Source organism: Penaeus chinensis, chromosome 6, assembly GCF_019202785.1.
Source record: "Penaeus chinensis breed Huanghai No. 1 chromosome 6, ASM1920278v2, whole genome shotgun sequence".
Taxonomy (NCBI): domain Eukaryota; kingdom Metazoa; phylum Arthropoda; class Malacostraca; order Decapoda; family Penaeidae; genus Penaeus; species Penaeus chinensis.
The window spans coordinates 25,574,524-25,594,523 of NC_061824.1; the positions used below are offsets into that span (position 1 = coordinate 25,574,524).

Genomic DNA, 20,000 nt, shown 5'->3' on the forward strand with positions numbered 1-20,000 from the left:
TCCCTACCTACCTACTACCTACCTCCCTACCCACCCCCCTACCTCCCCCCTCCCCACCCAACCTCCCTCCTACCCACCCCCCTACCCCTACCTCCCCCCCTACCTACCTCCCACCTCCTCCCACCCCACCTACCTCCCTACCACCTACCTACCTACTACCTACCTCCACCCCCCTCCCTACCTACCCCACCTCCCTACCTACCCCCTAAACCCCTCCCTACCTACCTACTACCTACCTCCTCCTACCTCCCTACCTACCTCCCTAAACCCACCCTACCTACCTACCTCCCCACCTACCCCCAACCCCCCTCCCAACCTCCCCCCACCTACCTCCCCCTACCCCCCAAATACCTCCCTTTCCTACCTACCTCCTACCACCTCCTACCTACCCCACCTCCTCCCATATCCCTCCACCTTCATTTTACCCCCTCCCCCCCTTCCCCCCAAAATTTTTATCCCCCCACCATTTTTAATTTTAATCTTCCCTTTTTGGACTGCATCTCTCTCAAACCTCTCGTGATAACCCTTTGAAGACGCTTTTCTTACTTTGCCGTAATGTTTTTTCTTGGCGCCCTGTTCGCTCTCACGACCTGTTTTTGGTGAAAGGGGAGGGAGAGGGAATAAGGGGGGGAGAAGGGGGAAAGGGGGGGGAGAAGGGAAAGGGAAGGAGGAGGGGGGAAAGGCAGAGGAGAAGGAAAAAAGGGAAAGGGGAAGGGGGAAAGGGGGAGGGAAGGGAGAAGGGGGAAAAAGGGGGAAAGGGAGAAGGGGAAAAAAAGGGGTGGAAGGGGAAAAAGGGAGAGGAAGAGGGGGGAAAGGGGAGGGAGAAGGGAGAAGGGGGAAAGGGAGAGGGAAAGGGGGAGAGGGAGAGGGAGAGGGGGAAAAGGGAAGGGAGAAGGTTAAAAGGAGGAGGGAGCCGGGGAAAGGGGTAAAGGGGGAGGGAGAAGGGGAAGGGGAAGGGAGAGGGGGAAAGGGGAGGAAAGAGGAGAAAAGAGAGAGAGTGAGTGAGTGGGAGTGTGAGTGAGAGTGATAGAGTATAGAAGTAAAGAGGACGCGGAATTCGATTTTTTTAACAATCTCGCATTAAATAGAAGAGATGATGGGAATATATGTTGGAGTTTTTGTATTTGTTGATTTCACTTAAATTATTGTAATGTTTAATTGGTTCACTTGAATTAATTAAATCTACTTAATTTTTGGTTGTATATTATATTACTAATTTAACATGTTCTATCTCATTATATACTTATTTTTATTAATATTGCTTCACTTCATATTTTGGGTGACGTGAAGGTTGATTTTGTTTCGCTGTGATTGACCTTTGTTTAAACTTGATAATGTCCTCGTGATTATTATTTATCATTTTATTTCATTCCCTCATTTTATTTCACCACTTTCTTTTCTCTCCTCCTTCTTCTCTTCATTTTTTGGTGTTCGTCCTCCTCCTTGTTTTTTTTTATTTTGCGGTTGTATTCATTTGTTCCAACTCCATCCGTAATGAGTTCTCGCCCTCCTTTTTTGCGCTTTTTTTTTTTCGATGTGATTTTCGGCTTTAATTGGGTGCAGAAGAACTTTTTCCCCCGATGGACGTTTTAACCTTCTCGCCGAAGTTGGGTAGAGAGCCAGCTGGAAAGGTCGGGCGGTGGGTGCCCCTCGCCTGGCAGTGGGAATCGTTAGGGCCTTTTCTTTGAGTCTCTCACTCTCTCTCTCTCTCTCTCTCTCTCTCTCTCTCTCTCTCTCTCTCTCTCTCTCTCTCTCTCTCTCTCTCTCTCTCTCTCTCTCTCTCTCTGATACTCTTTCTCAGTCTCTCTCTCCCTCTCTCTCTCTCTCTCTCTCTCTCTCTCTCTCTCTCTCTCTCTCTCTCTCTCTCTCTCTCTCTCTCTCTCTCTCTCTCTCTCTTTCTCCCTCCCTCCCTCCCTCCCTCCCTCCCTCCCTCCCTTTCTCCCTCCCTTTCTCTCTCTTTCTCTCTCTCTCTCTCTCTCTCTCTCTCTCTCTCTCTCTCTCTCTCTCTCTCTCTCTCTCTCTCTCTCTCTCTCTCTCTCTCTCTCTCCCCCCCCTCTCTCTCTCTCTCTCTCCCCCCCCTCCCTCTCTCTCTCCCTCCCTCCCTCCCTCCCTCCCTCCCTCCATCTCTCTCTCTCTCTCTCTCTCTCTCTCTCTCTCTCTCTCTCTCTCTCTCTCTCTCTTTCTCTCCCCCCGTAAACCGTAAACTTGCAATTCTTTCAATATTGTTTGCATTTTTACACGCTTCTTTCCTCCAATTTTCTCTTTGATTTCCATTTCCGAAGCAAGCGCTCGTGTCAACCTGCTCACTTCGTATGTTTTATTCATTTACAGTTTTCTGAATTTCCCTTCACCAGTTAATCTCCCTTAGGCTTTACCTCCTGGTTGCCATGGCGTCGACGCCTCTTCCAGAAAAGTCTCAGAGGATATGCGATAGACCTGGAAAATGGGACGATGCTTTGACACAGAGATTAAAAAAAAAAAAGGGCAAAACGAAAGAATAATCTCAAGACGGAAAATGTTTACTGGGCCGTTCAGTTAAATTCGACGAACGGAGTTGCTTACGGAAAGCTGCTCGATTGGCTATTGGATGGATGAATACCCTTCTGTGCATCGATGAGATATGTTGGGACTTGAGGTCTTAATTACATTTTTAACTCTTGCGTGTTTGTTTAGGCTTTGCTGATCAAAGGTTAGAATAGTCTTTACCGGTAATAATGTATGAAAATAATATGTGATATCATTAATGGTCTTAATGGTTTAGGTCATTATAATAATAGTAATGGTATTCCGAATGACTATACTGAAGATTGTATTGGTAATAGTTTTATTAGAAATTCATTTTTTTTTTTTTTTTATGAAAGAAACCTAACATGTTTTTTTTAACTACTCTAAAAGAGTGAAAGGTTATCAACTTGTGAAGTCAAAGACACAACACAGAACATCGTATCAGGGGAAATAGTCAGATCAATGATAACATCACGAGTTGTATTTTCATGCTTATAATATCAGAAAACTTGTTATAAAAGGAATTCATATCATACGCAGTACAAAAGCCGCCCGGAATTCTGCTTCAAAAATAAATAAATAAATAAAAAAAACCGGACCGTTATAATACTTCTATTCACGAGTCATGCTTTTCAGTGCTTGTAGTTGGTGGCTTTCTAAAACTTTTCGCTGCGCTCACAAAGTCAAAGGTATATCTTGTTTGACGGGTTAGTAGCGTTGCGTAAACACAAACTTTATTTCATTTAAATTGTATGATGAAAAGGACATGTTCGTAATTCATGGTAGTATTTGTTTTAATTGTTATCATTAGTGTTCAAGTTAATATTTTTACTACTACAATTACGACTTCATTACTACTACAACTACAAATACTACTTCACTAATTCTGCTATATGGCTACTACTTTAACTACTAGTACTACTACAAATACCTCTACTATACGACTTCTGCCTAACTGCTACAATTACTACTACTACTGCTACGTGTATTACTGTAACTATTAGTATTAATACTTCACTACTAATGCTGCTGCTGCTGCTGCTGTTACTACTACTACTACTACTACTACTAATACTATTACTACCCATTGACTGCTTTCTTATCACTTTCAATAAACGGATCACACTGTTTTGAAATTACAGTATATGAAGTTATATCCATTAATGGAATATATAATAAGAAATATTTGGACACAAAGCCTTTTCTATACAGAGAGAGAGAACTGGAAAAGTTTTTTATGTGTCAGACTTGTAAAAAAACATAAAACAAAAACGGGATTTTCCAACGACATTGCTTTGGTGAGCATTCGAGTCAGGCTTCGGGTCGCGTGGTCAAGGTTTCGAAAAGCGAGACTTGTTTAGTCGCAGAAGGCAAAACCCGTTGTGGAGATTGTGGTTTCTGGGTGACGGATAGTGACTCGTGAACCGTGTGTGGAGTTTTGTGGAGTCACGAAGGCATTGACTGTGAATTTGTAAGAAGGGAGAGAGAGAGAGAGATGGGGGGGGAAAGGAATTTGAATAGAAATATATAGAACTGGATTTGTGTTGCTGCATACTTTTTTTTTTTTTTTTTGAAAGGAAACAAAAAGAAAAAAAAAATCTTACGTGTCACTGAATGAATTGTAAATGTGTAAGAAAATAAAAAGAGCTCCGTTTCTGTCACTGAGTGAATTTGGAGAAAGAAACACTCCCTTGGCACTAGTTCCCTTGATATTATGTACAAATATATGTTACGGTAAACCCCACTTTACTTAAATCGTAATCTTCCCTTCCCTATTTAAATACAGTGGGGTTGGCGATCATCTGTGCAACACGGTAGAGAGGTTTGTCATCCGGGATTCGTCATTTAACGTGAATTTGCTTTGTCATCGCAAAAGTTGTTTTCAAACTAATTAAACAGAATGTCATTCCGTCGCGCCTACAGAATTGAGTTAGCGCGAAGCCCCAGGCACGTCGTCAGCGCAAATATGCCGAGCTTGTGGACTGTAACGCAATAAGAAAATGCCAATCGGTGAATTTCGAATAGCGCGCGGCAGAGAAAAGGATGAAGTATGTAATGCCAACACTGGAGCTGAAAACAAAAGATGAAAATAAGATTATACCCAGAGAGTGCCATCATACAACCGTATTTTCACTCCTGTTCTGGTAAGTTGATATACACGCGCATTACCGATAACAAGTAAAGTGTACTGTTCCAAGTATGGATAAATTTGTAAATGAACTTTTAACAGACCCTGCGTATACAAGCCACTTAGATGATTACATATTCATGGAATATACTAGCACAATGTTCATAAATTACCCAGTAATATATATGCGTGAATTTTATCTTTTTTTTTTTTTAATACGCGCACGTGTACATGTGCGTATGCGATTAAGTTCACACATGTGCACCCATTATCCTCTTCTCTGAGAGATTTTTAAAAGTGCAACATGAGCTTAAACTAAAAGTCCTTTCTGCCTTTATGTAAATCCACCTCAGTCACAATTGACTCTATTACCAGCAGGGAGAGACATTAACTGTTAAGAGTGCTTTGTGCCCAAATACTATGAAAAGATATATGTATATATATATGTGTGTGTGTATATGTATGTATGTGTATATATATTATATGTATGTATGTATGTATATGTATATATATTATATGTATGTATATATATATATGTATCTATATTATATATATGTATGTATGTATATATATGTATCTATATTATATATATGTATGTATGTATATATATATATATGTATCTATATTATATATATGTATGTATATATATATATATGTATCTATATCATATATATGAATGTATGTATATATATTGTATATTTATATATATATATATATGTGTGTATGTGTATGTGTATGTGTATGTGTATGTGTATGTGTATGTGTATGTGTATGTGTATGTGTGTGTGTGTGTGTGTGTGTGTGTGAGAGAGTGAGAGTGAGAGAGTGAGAGAGTGAGAGAGTGAGAGAGTGAGAGAGTGAGAGAGTGAGTGAGTGAGTGAGTGAGTGAGTGAGTGAGTGAGTGAGTGAGTGAATGAGTGAATGAGTGAATGAGTGAATGAGTGAATGAGTGAATGAGTGAATGAGTGAGTGAGTGAGTGAGAGAGAGAGAGAGAGAGAGAGAGAGAGAGAGAGAGAGAGAGAGAGAGAGAGAGAGAGAGAGAGAGTGTGTGTGTGTGTGTGTGTGTGTGTGTGTGTGTGTGTGTGTGTGTGTGTGTGTGTGTGTGTGTGTGTGTGTGTGTGTGTGTGTGTGTGTGTGTGAGTGTGTGAGTGTGTGAGTGTGTGAGTGTGTGAGTGTGTGAGAGTGTGAGAGTGTGAGAGTGTGAGAGTGTGAGAGTGTGAGAGTGTGAGAGTGTGAGAGTGTGAGAGTGTGAGAGTGTGAGAGTGTGAGAGTGTGAGAGTGTGAGAGTGTGAGAGTGTGAGAGTGTGAGAGTGTGAGTGAGTGAGTGAGAGAGATTTTATCTATGTGGGATAGTATTTACGTTTGTGCATTTACAGCAAATGAATGTATTTGTGTGTGTTTTATAGATGTACTCGTATATGAAGGTAGGCAGACATAGCCTGAACGCACGCAGCCAGTTATTAACACGAAGCAGTCATCTCCAGCCACTCACATATAGTGCACACGCGACCCATAAAATTAGACAATCCAGCAAAAATGAGCAGATTGCCATATAATGTCCATGTCAAGTAAAAGGAAAAGTCTTCCGTTGCTCACGGTCTTTCTAAACAATTCCCTGCCTCTGTCCGCAAGACCTCTTTTCAATCAACAGTAACGTTCTCTCCAGCGCCATCTTGCCCTGCACTGCTTCTCTTCATCCCTTCCCTCCTCCTCTTCGCCACTTCTTTTGCGGTATTTCAGGCTCTTTCTTCACCTCCGTCCACTAACTGCCCGCAACTCCATCAGCCCGTAATAAATCATCTTGGAACCCACTTGAAACTTAAGTCGTTGCGGGTCAACAGTTTTAGCCCTCTTCCCCTGTCCGTTCCCCCTTCCTCCGTCAGGGAAGTCGGAAAATTACCCACTTCTTGCTTACCCTCATCCTCTCTTCCTCTCTTCAGTGTCCACCCTTCCCGCCCTTACGCCCTTCCTCTTGTCCCTTGGAAAGCCCCAAACGCACACGGCGACGGCTCTGTGATGGAGCTCTTGGGGAAGAGACTCTTCGAGGTGAGAGAGTCTGACCTGTACGAGAAAAAAGGGGCAGAAGTGGCGGGAAAGGGGAGGCGACACTCGTTACGAAGGTGGAGTGCAAGTTGATTTAAAGAGAGACTTGTGCAAACGGGCGTGACAGTTTTCCTTTTTTTCAAGCGGGTGATTATAGCTCGGTCATGGAGTACGACAGTATAAAAAACTCTTTCCATTTGTGACGGCTAGCAGACGAACGGAGAAAACCTAGAAAGATGCAATGCAATACCTACCGGAGAGGCGAACGGGGTTTCAAAGAGACTTTATAAATGCAAGATAAGACTCGCTTGTAAGAAAGCGTCTTCCATGATGAAGGCTTGGAGTAATCCTTTTCAGAAGGGATCATTCCTCCTATTTTGTTGTAAGAGTCAGACCATCACCTGATGCAGTTTAGATTACGTTGAAAAGGCAGATAAGAAAATGTTATGAATTAAGGATGAAAAGGAATGGAATTCTTCTCTCTGCGTCTTCTAGAGTACATAAAACACTAAGTTTGGAGGATGGAAAGGTACCAAATGAAGTATCACCTTATTCTTTAGAGATAAGGCCAAGATGTTTGCAGTGAGAATATATAACCAAGATCGTAGCGGCATATGCTGGCATCCTTTGGCAATGATGAGCCTCCACAGGCGTTGATGAAGTAGGATGCGTGGAGGAGGGAAGGAAGCCGAGCGCCAGCCTGGTCGAAGGAACAAGGCTTGAATTCCCGACCTCATTCTGAACCCGAGTGATCATGAATATTATTTTCATCACGTGGCGGGAAGTTTTCCTCTCGATTTGCGTCAGGGCACGGGGATAGGAGGGGAAGGAGGCAGGGAGAAAACTGGGGCGGGGAAGGAAGGGGGTAGTGGGAGATGAAGACTTGAAGAGATAAAGGGTCCGGGAAGAGGGAATAGGGAGGGGAAGGGGGTTATTAAAGAGGGAAAAGGGCAGTTGAAGGGGAATGGAGTGATGGGAGGGGAAGAGGACAAGAGAAAGGGAAAGAGGCAAGGATGGGAAGGGGGCATGGAGTGGAAAGGGGCACGGGGAGGGGAGCCAGGGCAGTGGCCGGTGACTTATGGCAGGGACGTGGAGGGGGAGAGGGGAAAAGAGGGAGAGATGCTGGTCCATCTGCGTCTGTGGGGAGTGATGGAAGAGCGAGCGGGGAGGCCAATGTTATTTACGGCTGGAACGCGGCGGGAATTGGCTGTAAATAACATTTTTGCTAACTAACAAGCCATAGATCATTCGATGCCGTTCGGTTGCATAGATAGATGTATTGCGTACCTATTACGGGGAGGGGAACTGAATGAATGAATTGATATCATTTACTCGACGTGAAAAATAACAACGCATTGGGGTTATTTTAGGAGCCTCGTCGCTTGCGGTGTTTAATGGAAGATTTTATTCCGGGGCCTTAACTTCGTTGCCTAGCCCTCGCCACCATCGATGTTGCCTCCCCTGTAAAAACACAGAAAACGGGGTTCCACCTAAGCAAACAGCGGCGGAGGAACTATTTGCATTTCCCGCCAAAAATCCATCAAGATCTCTCGGATCTTGTGTTTTGCAGATCCCGCTTCTTGTTCGGACGGCAGATGGAAAAATGTAAATGTTAAAGGATAATGTTACGTGGATGGAAATATAAATACTGAATCTTTTTTTCTGTCTCTTCATCTTCATCATCTCCTGTTTCTCCTGCTTCTCCTCCTCCTCCTCCTCTTTTTCCTTCTCCTTTTCCTTCTCCTTCTCCTTCTCCTTCTCCTTCTCCTTCTCCTGTTCCTTCTCCTGTTCCTTCTCCTGTTCCTTCTCCTGTTCCTTCTCCTGTTCCTTCTCCTTCTCCTTTTCCTTCTTCTTTTCCTTTTCCTTTTCCTTCTCCTCCTCCTTTACCTCCTCCTCCTCCTCCTCCTTCTCTTCCTCCTCCTCCTCCTTCTCTTCCTTCTCTTCCTCCTCCTTCTCTTCCTCCTCCTCCTCCTCCTCCTCCTCCTCCTCCTCCTCCTCCTCCTCCTTCTCCTTTTCCTCCTCCTCCTTTTCCTCCTTCTCCTTTTCCTCCTCCTCCTCCTCCTTTTTTTCCTCCTTCTCCTTTTCCTCCTCCTCCTTTTCCTCCTTCTCCTTTTCCTCCTCCTCCTCCTCCTTTTTTTCCTCCTTCTCCTTTTCCTCCTCCTCCTTTTCCTCCTTCTCCTTTTCCTCCTCCTCCTCCTCCTTTTTTTCCTCCTCCTTTTCCTCCTCCTCCTCCTCCTTTTCCTCCTCCTCCTCCTTTTCCTCCTCCTTTTCCTCCTCCTCCTCCTCCTCCTTCTTCTCCTTTTCCTCCTCCTCCTTCTTCTCCTTTTCCTCCTCCTCCTTCTTCTCCTTTTCCTCCTCCTCCTTCTTCTCCTTCTCCTCCTCCTCCTTCTTCTCCTTTTCCTCCTCCTCCTTCTTCTCCTTTTCCTCCTCCTCCTTTTCCTCCTCCTTTTCCTCCTTCTCCTTTTCCTCCTCCTCCTCCTCCTCCTCCTCCTTCTCCTTTTCCTCCTCCTTCTCCTTCTCCTTTTCCTCCTCCTCCTTCTCCTTTTCCTCCTCCTCCTTCTCCTTTTCCTCCTCCTCCTTCTCCTTTTCCTCCTCCTCCTTCTCCTTTTCCTCCTCCTCCTTCTCCTTTTCCTCCTCCTCCTTCTCCTTTTCCTCCTCCTCCTTCTCCTTTTCCTCCTCCTCCTTCTCCTTTTCCTCCTCCTCCTTCTCCTTTTCCTCCTCCTCCTTCTCCTTTTCCTCCTCCTCCTTCTCCTTTTCCTCCTCCTCCTTCTCCTTTTCCTCCTCCTCCTTCTCCTTTTCCTCCTCCTCCTTCTCCTTTTCCTCCTCCTCCTTCTCCTTTTCCTCCTCCTCCTTCTCCTTTTCCTCCTCCTCCTCCTTTTCCTCCTCCTCCTTCTCCTTTTCCTCCTCCTCCTTCTCCTTTTCCTCCTCCTCCTTCTCCTTTTCCTCCTCCTCCTTCTCCTTTTCCTCCTCCTCCTTCTCCTTTTCCTCCTCCTCCTTCTCCTTTTCCTCCTCCTCCTCCTCCTTTTCCTCCTCCTTCTCCTTTTCCTTCTCCTCCTCCTTCTCCTTTTCCTCCTCCTCCTTCTCCTTTTCCTCCTCCTCCTCCTTCTCCTTTTCCTCCTCCTCCTCCACCTCCTTTTCCTCCTCCTCCTCCTCCTCCTCCTGCTTTTCCTCCTCCTCCTCCTCCTGCTTTTCCTCCTCCTCCTCCTCCTGCTTTTCCTCCTCCTCCTCCTCCTGCTTTTCCACCTTCTCCTCCTTCTCCTCCTCCTCTTCCTCATCCTCCTCCTCCTCCTACTCCTCCTTTTCCTCCTCCTCCTCCTCCTACTCCTCCTCTTCCTTCTCCTCCTTTTCATTTTCCTCCTCCTCCTTTTCCTCGTCCTCCTCCCCCCTTCCTTCTCGTCCTCCTCCTCCCTTCCTTCTCGTCCTCCTCCCCCCTTCCTTCTCCCCTTCCTCCTCCCCCCTTCCTTCTCCCCTTCCTCCTCCCGCCTCCTTCTCCCCTTCCTCCTCCCCCCTTCCTTCTCCCCTTCCTCCTCCCCCCTTCCTTCTCCCCTTCCTCCTCCCCCCTTCCTTCTTCCCTTCCTCCTCCCCCCTTCCTTCTCCCCTTCCGTCTCCCCTTCCTCCTCCCCCCTTCCTTCTCCCCTTCCTCCTCCCCCCTTCCTTCTCCCCTTCCTCCTCCCCCCTTCCGTCTCCCCTTCCTCCTCCTCCTCCTCCTCCTCCCCCTCCTCCTCCCCCTCCTCCTCCCCCTCCTCCTCCCCCTCCTCCTCCCCCTCCTCCTCCCCCTCCTCCTCCCCCCCTCCTCCTCCTCCTCCTCCTCCTCCTCCTCCTCCCCCTCCTCCTCCTCCCCCTCCCCCTCCTCCTCCCCCTCCTCCTCCCCCTCCTCCCCCTCCTCCTCCCCCTCCTCCACCTCTTCCTCCTCTTCCACCTCTTACACCTCTTCCTCCTCCTTTTCCTCATCCTCACCCATCTCCACATATTTTCTTTTTCCTCTTCTCTCCTTTTTTCTCTTCTCGACACACACACACACACACACACACACACACACACACACACACACACACACACACACACACACACACACACACACACACACACACACACACACACACGCACACACACACCTGCTTCCCGTAGCGCCGCCGCATTATGCAGCCAATCAGCCCTCGTAGTCTCCAGCCATCCTGAGGAACGACTTGCGCATTGCCGGCTTCCGGAGAATTCCCAGGGACAGGCGACCCGCCAGAACTACTAAAGCTCGATGATAACTGGAGCTCGCTGGGTCGTCTCGCGTCGTGCTAAGAATACTGAGGCGGGAGAAAGAAGATGGGCTGGGAGGAAGGAGGGATGGACAGGGGAAGGGGGGGGGGGTGGAAGAGAGGGGTGGAGAGGGAAGGGGGACAGGGAGGAAAGGGGCATATAGTGGGAAAGGAGGAAGGAGAGGGAAAGGGGTAGAGTGAAAGTGAGTGGGTAGGAAGAAGGGATGGAGAGGGAAAGGAAGAAGAAGGATGGAGAAGGAAGGGGACAGGGAGGAAGGAAGAATGGATAAGAAAAGGAGGAAGAGGAAGAGAGAGTAGGGGGCAGGGAGGGAGGTGGGATGGAAAGGGAAAGGGAGATGTAGAAGAGAGGGGTGGAGAAGGAAGAGGGCAGAGGGAAGAAAGGAAGATATAGCCAGACAGACAGACAGACAGACAACCACACACTGACGGACAAACAGACAGATAGACAACCAGACAGATTAACAAACTAAGAACAGAAACAAACTGAATAATAAAAAAAAAACATGAAACATCCCTCGTAAAATCCGGCCAGTGAATACTACAAAGCCGATATTTCGGGTAAACATTAGCTCCCGCACGACAACGAAGAAAAGCCCATTTCCCCATAGCACTGTGTTATGGATGGGCGGGGCGAGGCAGGGGTGGGGGTAGGCGGGAGGTTGGTAGGGGGTGCGTGTGGGGGGGGGAGGGGCTGCTGTACGGAGGTACGGGGTGGGGATGTAAGTAAGAAGTATGGGATGGGGGTGACGACGCAAGGACGGTGGTGGGGATACTCGGGGAGGGGGGTATTTAAGCAAGTAAGAGGAAGGAGGGGGGGGGGGGGAGGCGTCGTAAAGGGAGTGAAGGGAGGGAGAAAAACAAGCTCTTTGAAGAAATTTATGTGTTTTGTATCGCCTTTTTCCCCCTTTCGTCCCCGCCTTCTCTCTTCCCCCCTTCTCCCTCCCCCCCTTCTCCCTCCCCCCCTTATCCTCTCCCCCCCCTTATCCTCTCCCCCTTCCCCCCATTCCTCCTTTTCCTTTATGGGCGAGTGATTTTCCGAGCCACAAGTAGAATTGCACTGATTTATGTCTACCTGTGTTTGCAGCCATTGTCTCTGCGCAGGCGGGGTCAGGCGAGGAATTACGCAATAACAACAATAACAACAATAGAAGTGACGGGAGTGGAATTGGTAGGGCGATGAGGAGGAAGGGAGATTTGATTATGAAGCGGAGTGGTTGTGTTCTCTGCTCCTTTATTAAATGTCATCACCATTTTGTGTAGTCATTCGCTATAACCATCATCAGCCACCCTCATTATCACCACCATCACCATCATCACAACCACCGCCGCCACCATCACAACCATCACCACAACCATCACTACCACATTCATTGCCGCTACCACCACCACCCCAACCTCAACCACAGCCACAATTACGATCACCACCCTTCACCACCACCACCCTTCACCACCACCACCACCACCCTTCACCATCACCACCGCCACCCTTCACCACCACCACCACCACCCTTCACCACCACCACCCTTCACCACCACCACCACCACCCTTCACCATCACCACCGCCACCCTTCACCACCACCACCACCACCATTCACCACCACTACCACCACCACCACCCTTCACCACCACTACCACCACCACCACCCTTCACCACCACTACCACCACCACCACCCTTCACCACCACTACCACCACCACCACCCTTCACCACCACTACCACCACCACCACCCTTCACCACCACTACCACCACCACCACCCTTCACCACCACTACCACCACCACCACCCTTCACCACCACTACCACCACCACCACCCTTCACCACCACTACCACCACCACCACCCTTCACCACCACTACCACCACCACCACCCTTCACCACCACCACCACCCTTCACCACCACCACCACCACCCTTCACCACCACCACCTTTCACCACCACCACCACCCTTCACCACCACCACCCTTCACCACCACCACCACCACCCTTCACCACCACCACCACCCTTCACCACCACCACCACCACTCTTCACCACCACCAACACCACCCTTCACCACCACCACCACTCTTCACCACCACCAACACCACCCTTCACCACCACCACCACCCTTCACCACCACCACCACCCTTCACCACCACCACCACCCTTCACCACCACCACCACCCTTCACCACCACCACCACCCTTCACCACCACCACCACCCCCCTTCACCACCACCACCACCCTTCACCACCACCACCACCCCCCTTCACCACCACCACCACCCTTCACCACCACCACCACCCTTCACCACCACCACCACCCTTCACCACCACCACCACCACCCTTCACCACCACCACCACCACCCTTCACCACCACCACCACCACCCTTCACCACCACCACCACCACCCTTCACCACCACCACCCTTCACCACCACCACCACCACCCTTCACCACCACCACCACCACCCTTCACCACCACCACCACCACCCTTCACCACCACCACCACCACCCTTCACCACCACCCTTCACCACCACCACCCTTCACCACCACCCTTCACCACCACCCTTCACCACCACCATTACCACCCTTCACCACCACCACCACCACCCTTCACCACCACCACCACCACCCTTCACCACCTCCACCACCACCCTTCACCACCACCACCACCATCACCTACGAATCCAATCAAACAAGGCCGTGGCCGAGACGAGCAGATGATGCCGGCGCGCGCATTCCAAATCAGATTCGGATACAAATACTGATATGAAGATTCTCCGGTGGCAAACCAGATTTCAAAACTTGCATTAGCCAATAATCCGAATTTGTAGGAAGGGGGAGGAGGGGAGGGGGATACTGGAGGGAGGGGAGGACGGGGAAGAAGAGGATGAGGAGGACGGTGGAGGGAGAGGGGAGGAGGACGAGGACGAGGACGAGGTCGGGAAAGAAGAAGAGGAGGAGGATGAGAAGGAGGACGGGGAAGAAGAAGAAGACGACGACGACGACGACGACGACGACGACGACGACGACGACGACGACGACGACGACGACGAGGACGGGGAAAGGGAAGGGGATATCGTGGAGAAGGTAGGAGGATGGAGGAGGGGAAGGTAGAGGGAGGGGAACACGAGGAAGGAGACGGGGAAGAGAGGAGGGGCGATGCCAAGGGTTGAATGACGGAAACGGGAATAGACTTATGGACAGATTTATGGCGTCCGGCTCTTACAATGTGAGCGAGAAATGCGATTACTTAGCAGGAAATATTGTAGACTTCGGGTACGGCAAATGAGTCTCTTTCTTTCCCCCCCTCAGTCTGTGGATTGTCTTTCTCTGGAGCGTTTTATTTCTCCTTTTCTCTGTCTTTGTCCTTCTCTTGTCTCTCTTTCTCTTTCACCTTCTTTCATCGTTCTTTCTTTATGATTTCATACGTTCACTTCCTTTCTGTTTTTCCATCTCCCCCTCTCCCTTTCCCTCTCCCTCCCGCTCCCCCTCTCCCTCTCCCCCTCTCCCTCCCCCTCTCCCTCTCCCCCTCCCCTCCCTCTCCCCCTCCCCTCCCTCTCCCCCTCCCCTCCCTCTCCCCCTCCCCCTCCCCTCCCCTCCCTCCCTCCCTCCCTCCCTCCCCTCTCTCCATTCTTTTTTTTAATTTATTTCGGTTACTCCCTCTCCCTCTCCCCCTCCCCTCCCTCTCCCCCTCCACTCCCTATCCCCCTCCCCTCCCTCTCCCCCTCCACTCCCTATCCCCCTCCCCTCCCTCTCCCCCTCCCCTCCCTCTCCCCCTCCCCTCCCTCTCCCCCTCCCCTCCCTCTCCCCCTCCCCTCCCTCTCCCCCTCCCCTCCCTCCCTCTCCCCCTCCCCTCCCTCCCTCCCTCCCCTCTCTCCATTCTTTTTTTTAATTTATTTCGGTTACTCCCTCTCCCTCTCCCCCTCCCTCTCCCCCTCCCCCTCCCTCCCTCCCTCCCTCCCTCCCTCCCTCCCTCCCTCCCTCCCTCTCCCCTCTGTCTCCATTCTTTCTTTTTTATTTATATCGGTTACACCTTCCCCTATCTCTCTCTCTCTCTCTCTCTCTCTCTCTCTCTCTCTCTCTCTCTCTCTCTCTCTCTCTCTCTCTCTCACCTTCTAGTTCTTTTCCTCCTCCTCCTTCTCCTCCTTCTCCTCCTTCTCCTCCTTCTCCTCCTTCTCCTCCTTCTCCTCCTTCTCCTCCTTCTCCTCCTTCTCCTCCTTCTCCTCCTTCTCCTCCTTCTCCTTCGTCCCCTTTTCTTGGAGGAGCGCTCCCTGTTGAGATCGTTGACGTTGTGCAGTTTCAAGAGCTCGAGAAGTTGGGATTTTTTGTTTTCTTTAATATCATTTTTTTTGGCTGTTGCAGAATATTTTCAGTTCGTTTCATATTTCTTTGTCTCTATATTAACCTGTTGTTCTGTCGTTTGTTAATTGTAGAAATTGTGGAATGATTCCTCTACTGGACATGGGTTGTGTACGTGTCCATATTATTTTCCTTTATATCTTCCCCATCGAATTATTGTTCGTTAAATACGCCTACGCGATAAATGAATCTATGAGTGATTGAAACATTATCGAGGTGTGTTCCCTCGCAAGCTGTTCGACCAGTATCACGGAGATCTCACCTAGACATGGCGGTCAAATCACCAGAATTAGCGGCGGAGGGTTTAGAACGGTGCTCGAGATAGATAGCATTCATCTTCCAATTTACTTATCAAGCCAGTTTTCCACCCTGAGGCGAATGGCTTTTGATCATGACACGTGAATGCGATCAAATTTGGCCAATTCAGGAGCAATACCTTGAAGCAGTTTCTCCGAGTTCGGCTTGAAATTGGATCAGTGCTAATGGAGTGCTTGATTCGATTTTCGCGGGACCTCGTTACATGCAGGGCGGTCGTTTTCCTGCCTTGCTTGGAAGAGGGGTCGCAATCTGGATCGTTTTTGTGTTTGCTTTCCTTGCCTGTTGTTAAAAATTCTCTCTCTCTCTCTCTCTCTCTCTCTCTCTCTCTCTCTCTCTCTCTCTCTCTCTCTCTCTCTCTCTCTCTCTCTCTCTCTCTCTCTCTCTCTCGTCAGCGTATCGCATTTCACATCTTCTTCTCGTCTTTTTAGATATTTTTAAGCCAAATTTTATTGAAAGTAAGACGAGAGTTTCTGAGTCAATTGTGAGGCCGTCTTCGGATCTCAAGGCGGAATCACAGCTGATCACGGAAATCTGCCTTTATTGATTGTGAAAAACTAGGTTAAGCATTTTTTCATATCTTTTATAAGCGTATGCATCTATGCCGCTCTGCTCGATGAGTTGTCTTTGGGTATGTAACTAACAGTGTATGATCTTCTTTTTCCAGGTCGAGCTCGAGCCGTTGAAGTGATGATCGCGAGGGCGTCCCGGTGCTGAGAGGAGACGACGGCCTCGGTAGCTACACCCCCTTGCACCCTTCTGTACCCTTCATCCTTCCCTTCGCCCTCACCGCCCCCAGCGCTGCTTCTTCTCGCCCTCCCCCCGCTGTCTCCCACCCGCCCTCACCTCCCCTCCCCTTCTCTCCCCCCGAGTCGTAGCAGAAGCCTCCGTCTCCCGCCGCAACCGCGTCCACTGCAAGCATGTTCCGGTCGTCGCGACTGCGGGTCCACACCTGCAAGATTGTGCTGGTGACGTCGCTGGTGTGGTTCGTGATGGACGTGGCGGTGATCATGTACTACAGCGACTGCTCGACGGGCTCGGGCTGGGGCTGCGGCAGGAGCGACGCGCAGGACCGCGAGAGCCGCGCCGATCACCACCGCACCAACAAGGGCCGAGGCATCCGGAACCACCGCGCCGACAACCACGACGTCGATCTCGAGGCAAGTGGGCTCCTCCGGGGCCAGTGAGGCGGTGCTATTTTTCACTGCCTGCATTTTTCTGTACCAGAAATGAACAAAACTTTTTTATGTATGGGTGTTTCAGATATTCCGGGTAGTTTGTACTAGTTAGATTGGTAAACTAATACAGTATGCTCGTATTATGAGTGTATAATAATTCCACACACGCGCCTTTACATGTTTGTCACAGTGGCCAGTTGAAGGGGGTTGGAAGACAAGACGCCATGGCACGTGTGGCGTAAATATGTTATACTCACGATTTAATTGGCAGCGTCACATCCGCGAGAACGGGGCCTGGAAAGTATCTCATGCCGAAGAAAGAGCGGCAATATTGTAGCTCGATGCTAGTCAAAGTGACTGCAAAAAACACATTACAAGAGTGGTTTTATTTTAAGGGAAACTAAGATTTGTAAGTAATTACAATTGAACCTCATCTCCCGCACGCGAACCTGTAATTTAAAAGCTAATTAATTTCCTCTTGGAAATCAACGTTTTCTTGCAATGGGATTCTGGGCGCCTGAGGAGAGGCGGGCGCTCGCTCCTTAGAGGCACTCCAGCCGCGGCAGGGAGGCATTGACGCCCACAGCGGGGAGGAAGGCTCACTCACGGGGAGGCACTTTGCTTCCTGGCAGAGCTATCGCCCCTCCCCAGCCAAGGCTCAGGCGCTTCTTTGGCAGGGAGGTCGTCATTCCGTTGGCAGGGGAAAGTTGCTCCTCCTCTGGTAAGAGGGAAGACCGCCTCTCCTTCAGCAGGGGAAAAGTCACCCATCCTTTGCCAGGGCGTTGACTCCCTCGCGGCCGAGTTCCACCAACGCTATCGTAGGACACTCATCCTCGACAGGAAATTGCTGTGCGGGGGATCCTTCGAGCGGTTGGGGAGCGCTGCTGATAAGCACGCGAAGTGGAGGCCGTTTCTGTAATGCGGAGCCAAGGTATAGGCCTGTGTTACAGAATGAAGTACAGGTACACGAAACTTTGCTAAAGAAAAAAATTACATGTGTATAAAGGTTACATTATAGAGTAATACATGGTAGAGACAGAGACAGAGAGAAAGAGAGAGGGAGAGAGAATGAGAGAGACAAATTTATTTTTTTCCGCTAGAATCTACGATATAAGGTCCTGTATCATGTCGTGTGTTTGTCAAAGAAATCTCCACTCAATAGCTAGAGCATTCGTAAACCGTTGACCTGGTTTGCCTTTTCCTTCCTGAGTATGAAAATATAAAAGAAGAAAAAGAAACCGAATAGAAAAAGAAGAGAAGAAAATTATGAAAGAGAAGAAAGAATAAAAGGAAGAGAAGAAGGAGAAGAAAGAAGATAATGATGATGATGAAGAAGAAAAAAGTAGAAGAAAAAAAAGGGGGAAATAGGGAAAAAAATAAAAAGGAAAAGAGAGAAAAAAAGAAAAAATCAAGAAAAAATTAAGATAAAATCAAGATAAAATCAAGTTAAAGTCAAGATAAAATCAAGATAAAAGACGAAGGAGAAAAGAATGAACTAGAAAAACAGAAGAAGAAAAAAAAGAAAAGAAAGGAAGAAGAGGAAGAGGAAAATGCAAACAAACAAAAGACTTTCCAGATAGTGTTCTTAGCCTCTCGACAGAAATTGGATTCTTGTGCATCATTTGGCGATGACGTGTTGAAGCGCTTTCGTCGGCACACAGGTGGGAGTCTGGGGTGTAGAGTGTATTAGCTGTTGCCAGATATAGCCTTTTGGGTTCGATTCGTGAAAATTCTAGATAGAAATGTTAGCGTCGATTGATGTAAGGAGTAGAATAAAATCCCGCGATTTATTGCAACATAGAATTTTGGTTCGCTGTCGACCGCCCAAGAGAGAGAAAGTGTTAGCCTAGATTGGTGTCGTGGATCGACTCAAGGAATATAGGTATATAAATGGATAAAATATTCGTTAAATCCGACAGAGTATTTTATGAAGCGCTTGTGTTTTTTGCTTACCAGTTAAATGATAAACGCCTGTCACTTGAACATTTAGTAATGGTCGAGCAATGGTCGTCGAATTTTTGTTGCCTTTTATTTAAAAATTCGGTTGTGTATCACTGCCAGTTCATGCTGAAACATTTGATTTGACAAATGCTGGAGGGAAAAGAGTAGGTACCTTGTTGAGTAAGTGAAGGGTCCCCTCATAAAGTCATGTGCTTCTCTTGCAACAGGGCTTTAAATTGGACTACCCGCCGGAGGAGTTGCAGAAGTGGGTGTCGCGGCCGCCCGTGGCTGAGCACCCCGGCCTCCCCGGGGAGATGGGCAAGCCCGTTAGGACGCCGCCGGGACAGGAGGCGCTCATGAAGGAGAAGTTCAAGCTGAACCAGTTTAACCTACTCGCGTCGGACTCCATCAGCCTGAACAGGTCGCTTCCCGACGTGCGCCTCGAAGGGTAAGTGGGCGTCACGGCCGGTCAGGCCGCTGCGCCAGGGGACGAGATATATATATATATATATATATATATATATATATATATATATATATATATATAATTTATTTATTTATTTATTTATGTACATGTGTATATTTATGTATTTGTATATATGTGTATACATGTGTGTATATACATGTATATATGTGTATATATATGTATATATGTGTATATATGTATATATATATGTACGTATATATTTATATATATATATGTATGTATATATCTGTATATATGTATGTATATACATGTATATTTGTATATGTATATGTATGTGTGTATATATATATATATATATATATATATGCATATGTATGTATATATATTTATATGCATATGTATGTATATATATTTATATGCATATGTATGTATATATATTTATATGCATGTATGTATGTATATATATTTATATGCATGTATGTATATATATATATGTATATATATGTATATATATGTATATACAAATATGTATATATATATATGTATATACAAATATGTATATATATGTATATACAAATATGTATATATATATATGTATATACAAATATGTATATATATATATGTATATACAAATATGTATATATATGTATATACAAATATGTATATATATGTATAAATATATATATATTTATATATATGTATGTGTGTATTTATATATGTATGTATATGTATATATGTATGTATATGTATATATGTATGAATATGTATATATTTGTATATATATGTATATATTTGTATATAAGTGTATATATGTATATATTTGTGTATATATGTGTGTATACAGTA

The 20,000-nt window shown here is 47.3% G+C and overlaps 1 protein-coding gene and 1 pseudogene across 3 annotated transcripts in view; one reads left to right on the plus strand and one right to left on the minus strand.

The window, feature by feature from the left end:
- Positions 1-12,319, minus strand: part of LOC125026233 — a 15,785-nt pseudogene extending 3,466 nt beyond the window's left edge.
- A 3,920-nt stretch (positions 12,320-16,239) lies between these two features.
- LOC125026166 (polypeptide N-acetylgalactosaminyltransferase 5-like) overlaps positions 16,240-20,000 on the plus strand; it is a 62,932-nt gene continuing 59,171 nt past the window's right edge. For all 3 annotated transcript variants that reach the window (XM_047614441.1, XM_047614440.1, XM_047614442.1), the window contains exons 1-2: positions 16,240-16,768; positions 18,955-19,175. In XM_047614441.1, coding sequence (XP_047470397.1) covers positions 16,529-16,768; positions 18,955-19,175 — 461 coding nt within the window. In that variant the 5' untranslated portion in view covers positions 16,240-16,528. The remainder of the gene's footprint in view (positions 16,769-18,954; positions 19,176-20,000) is intronic.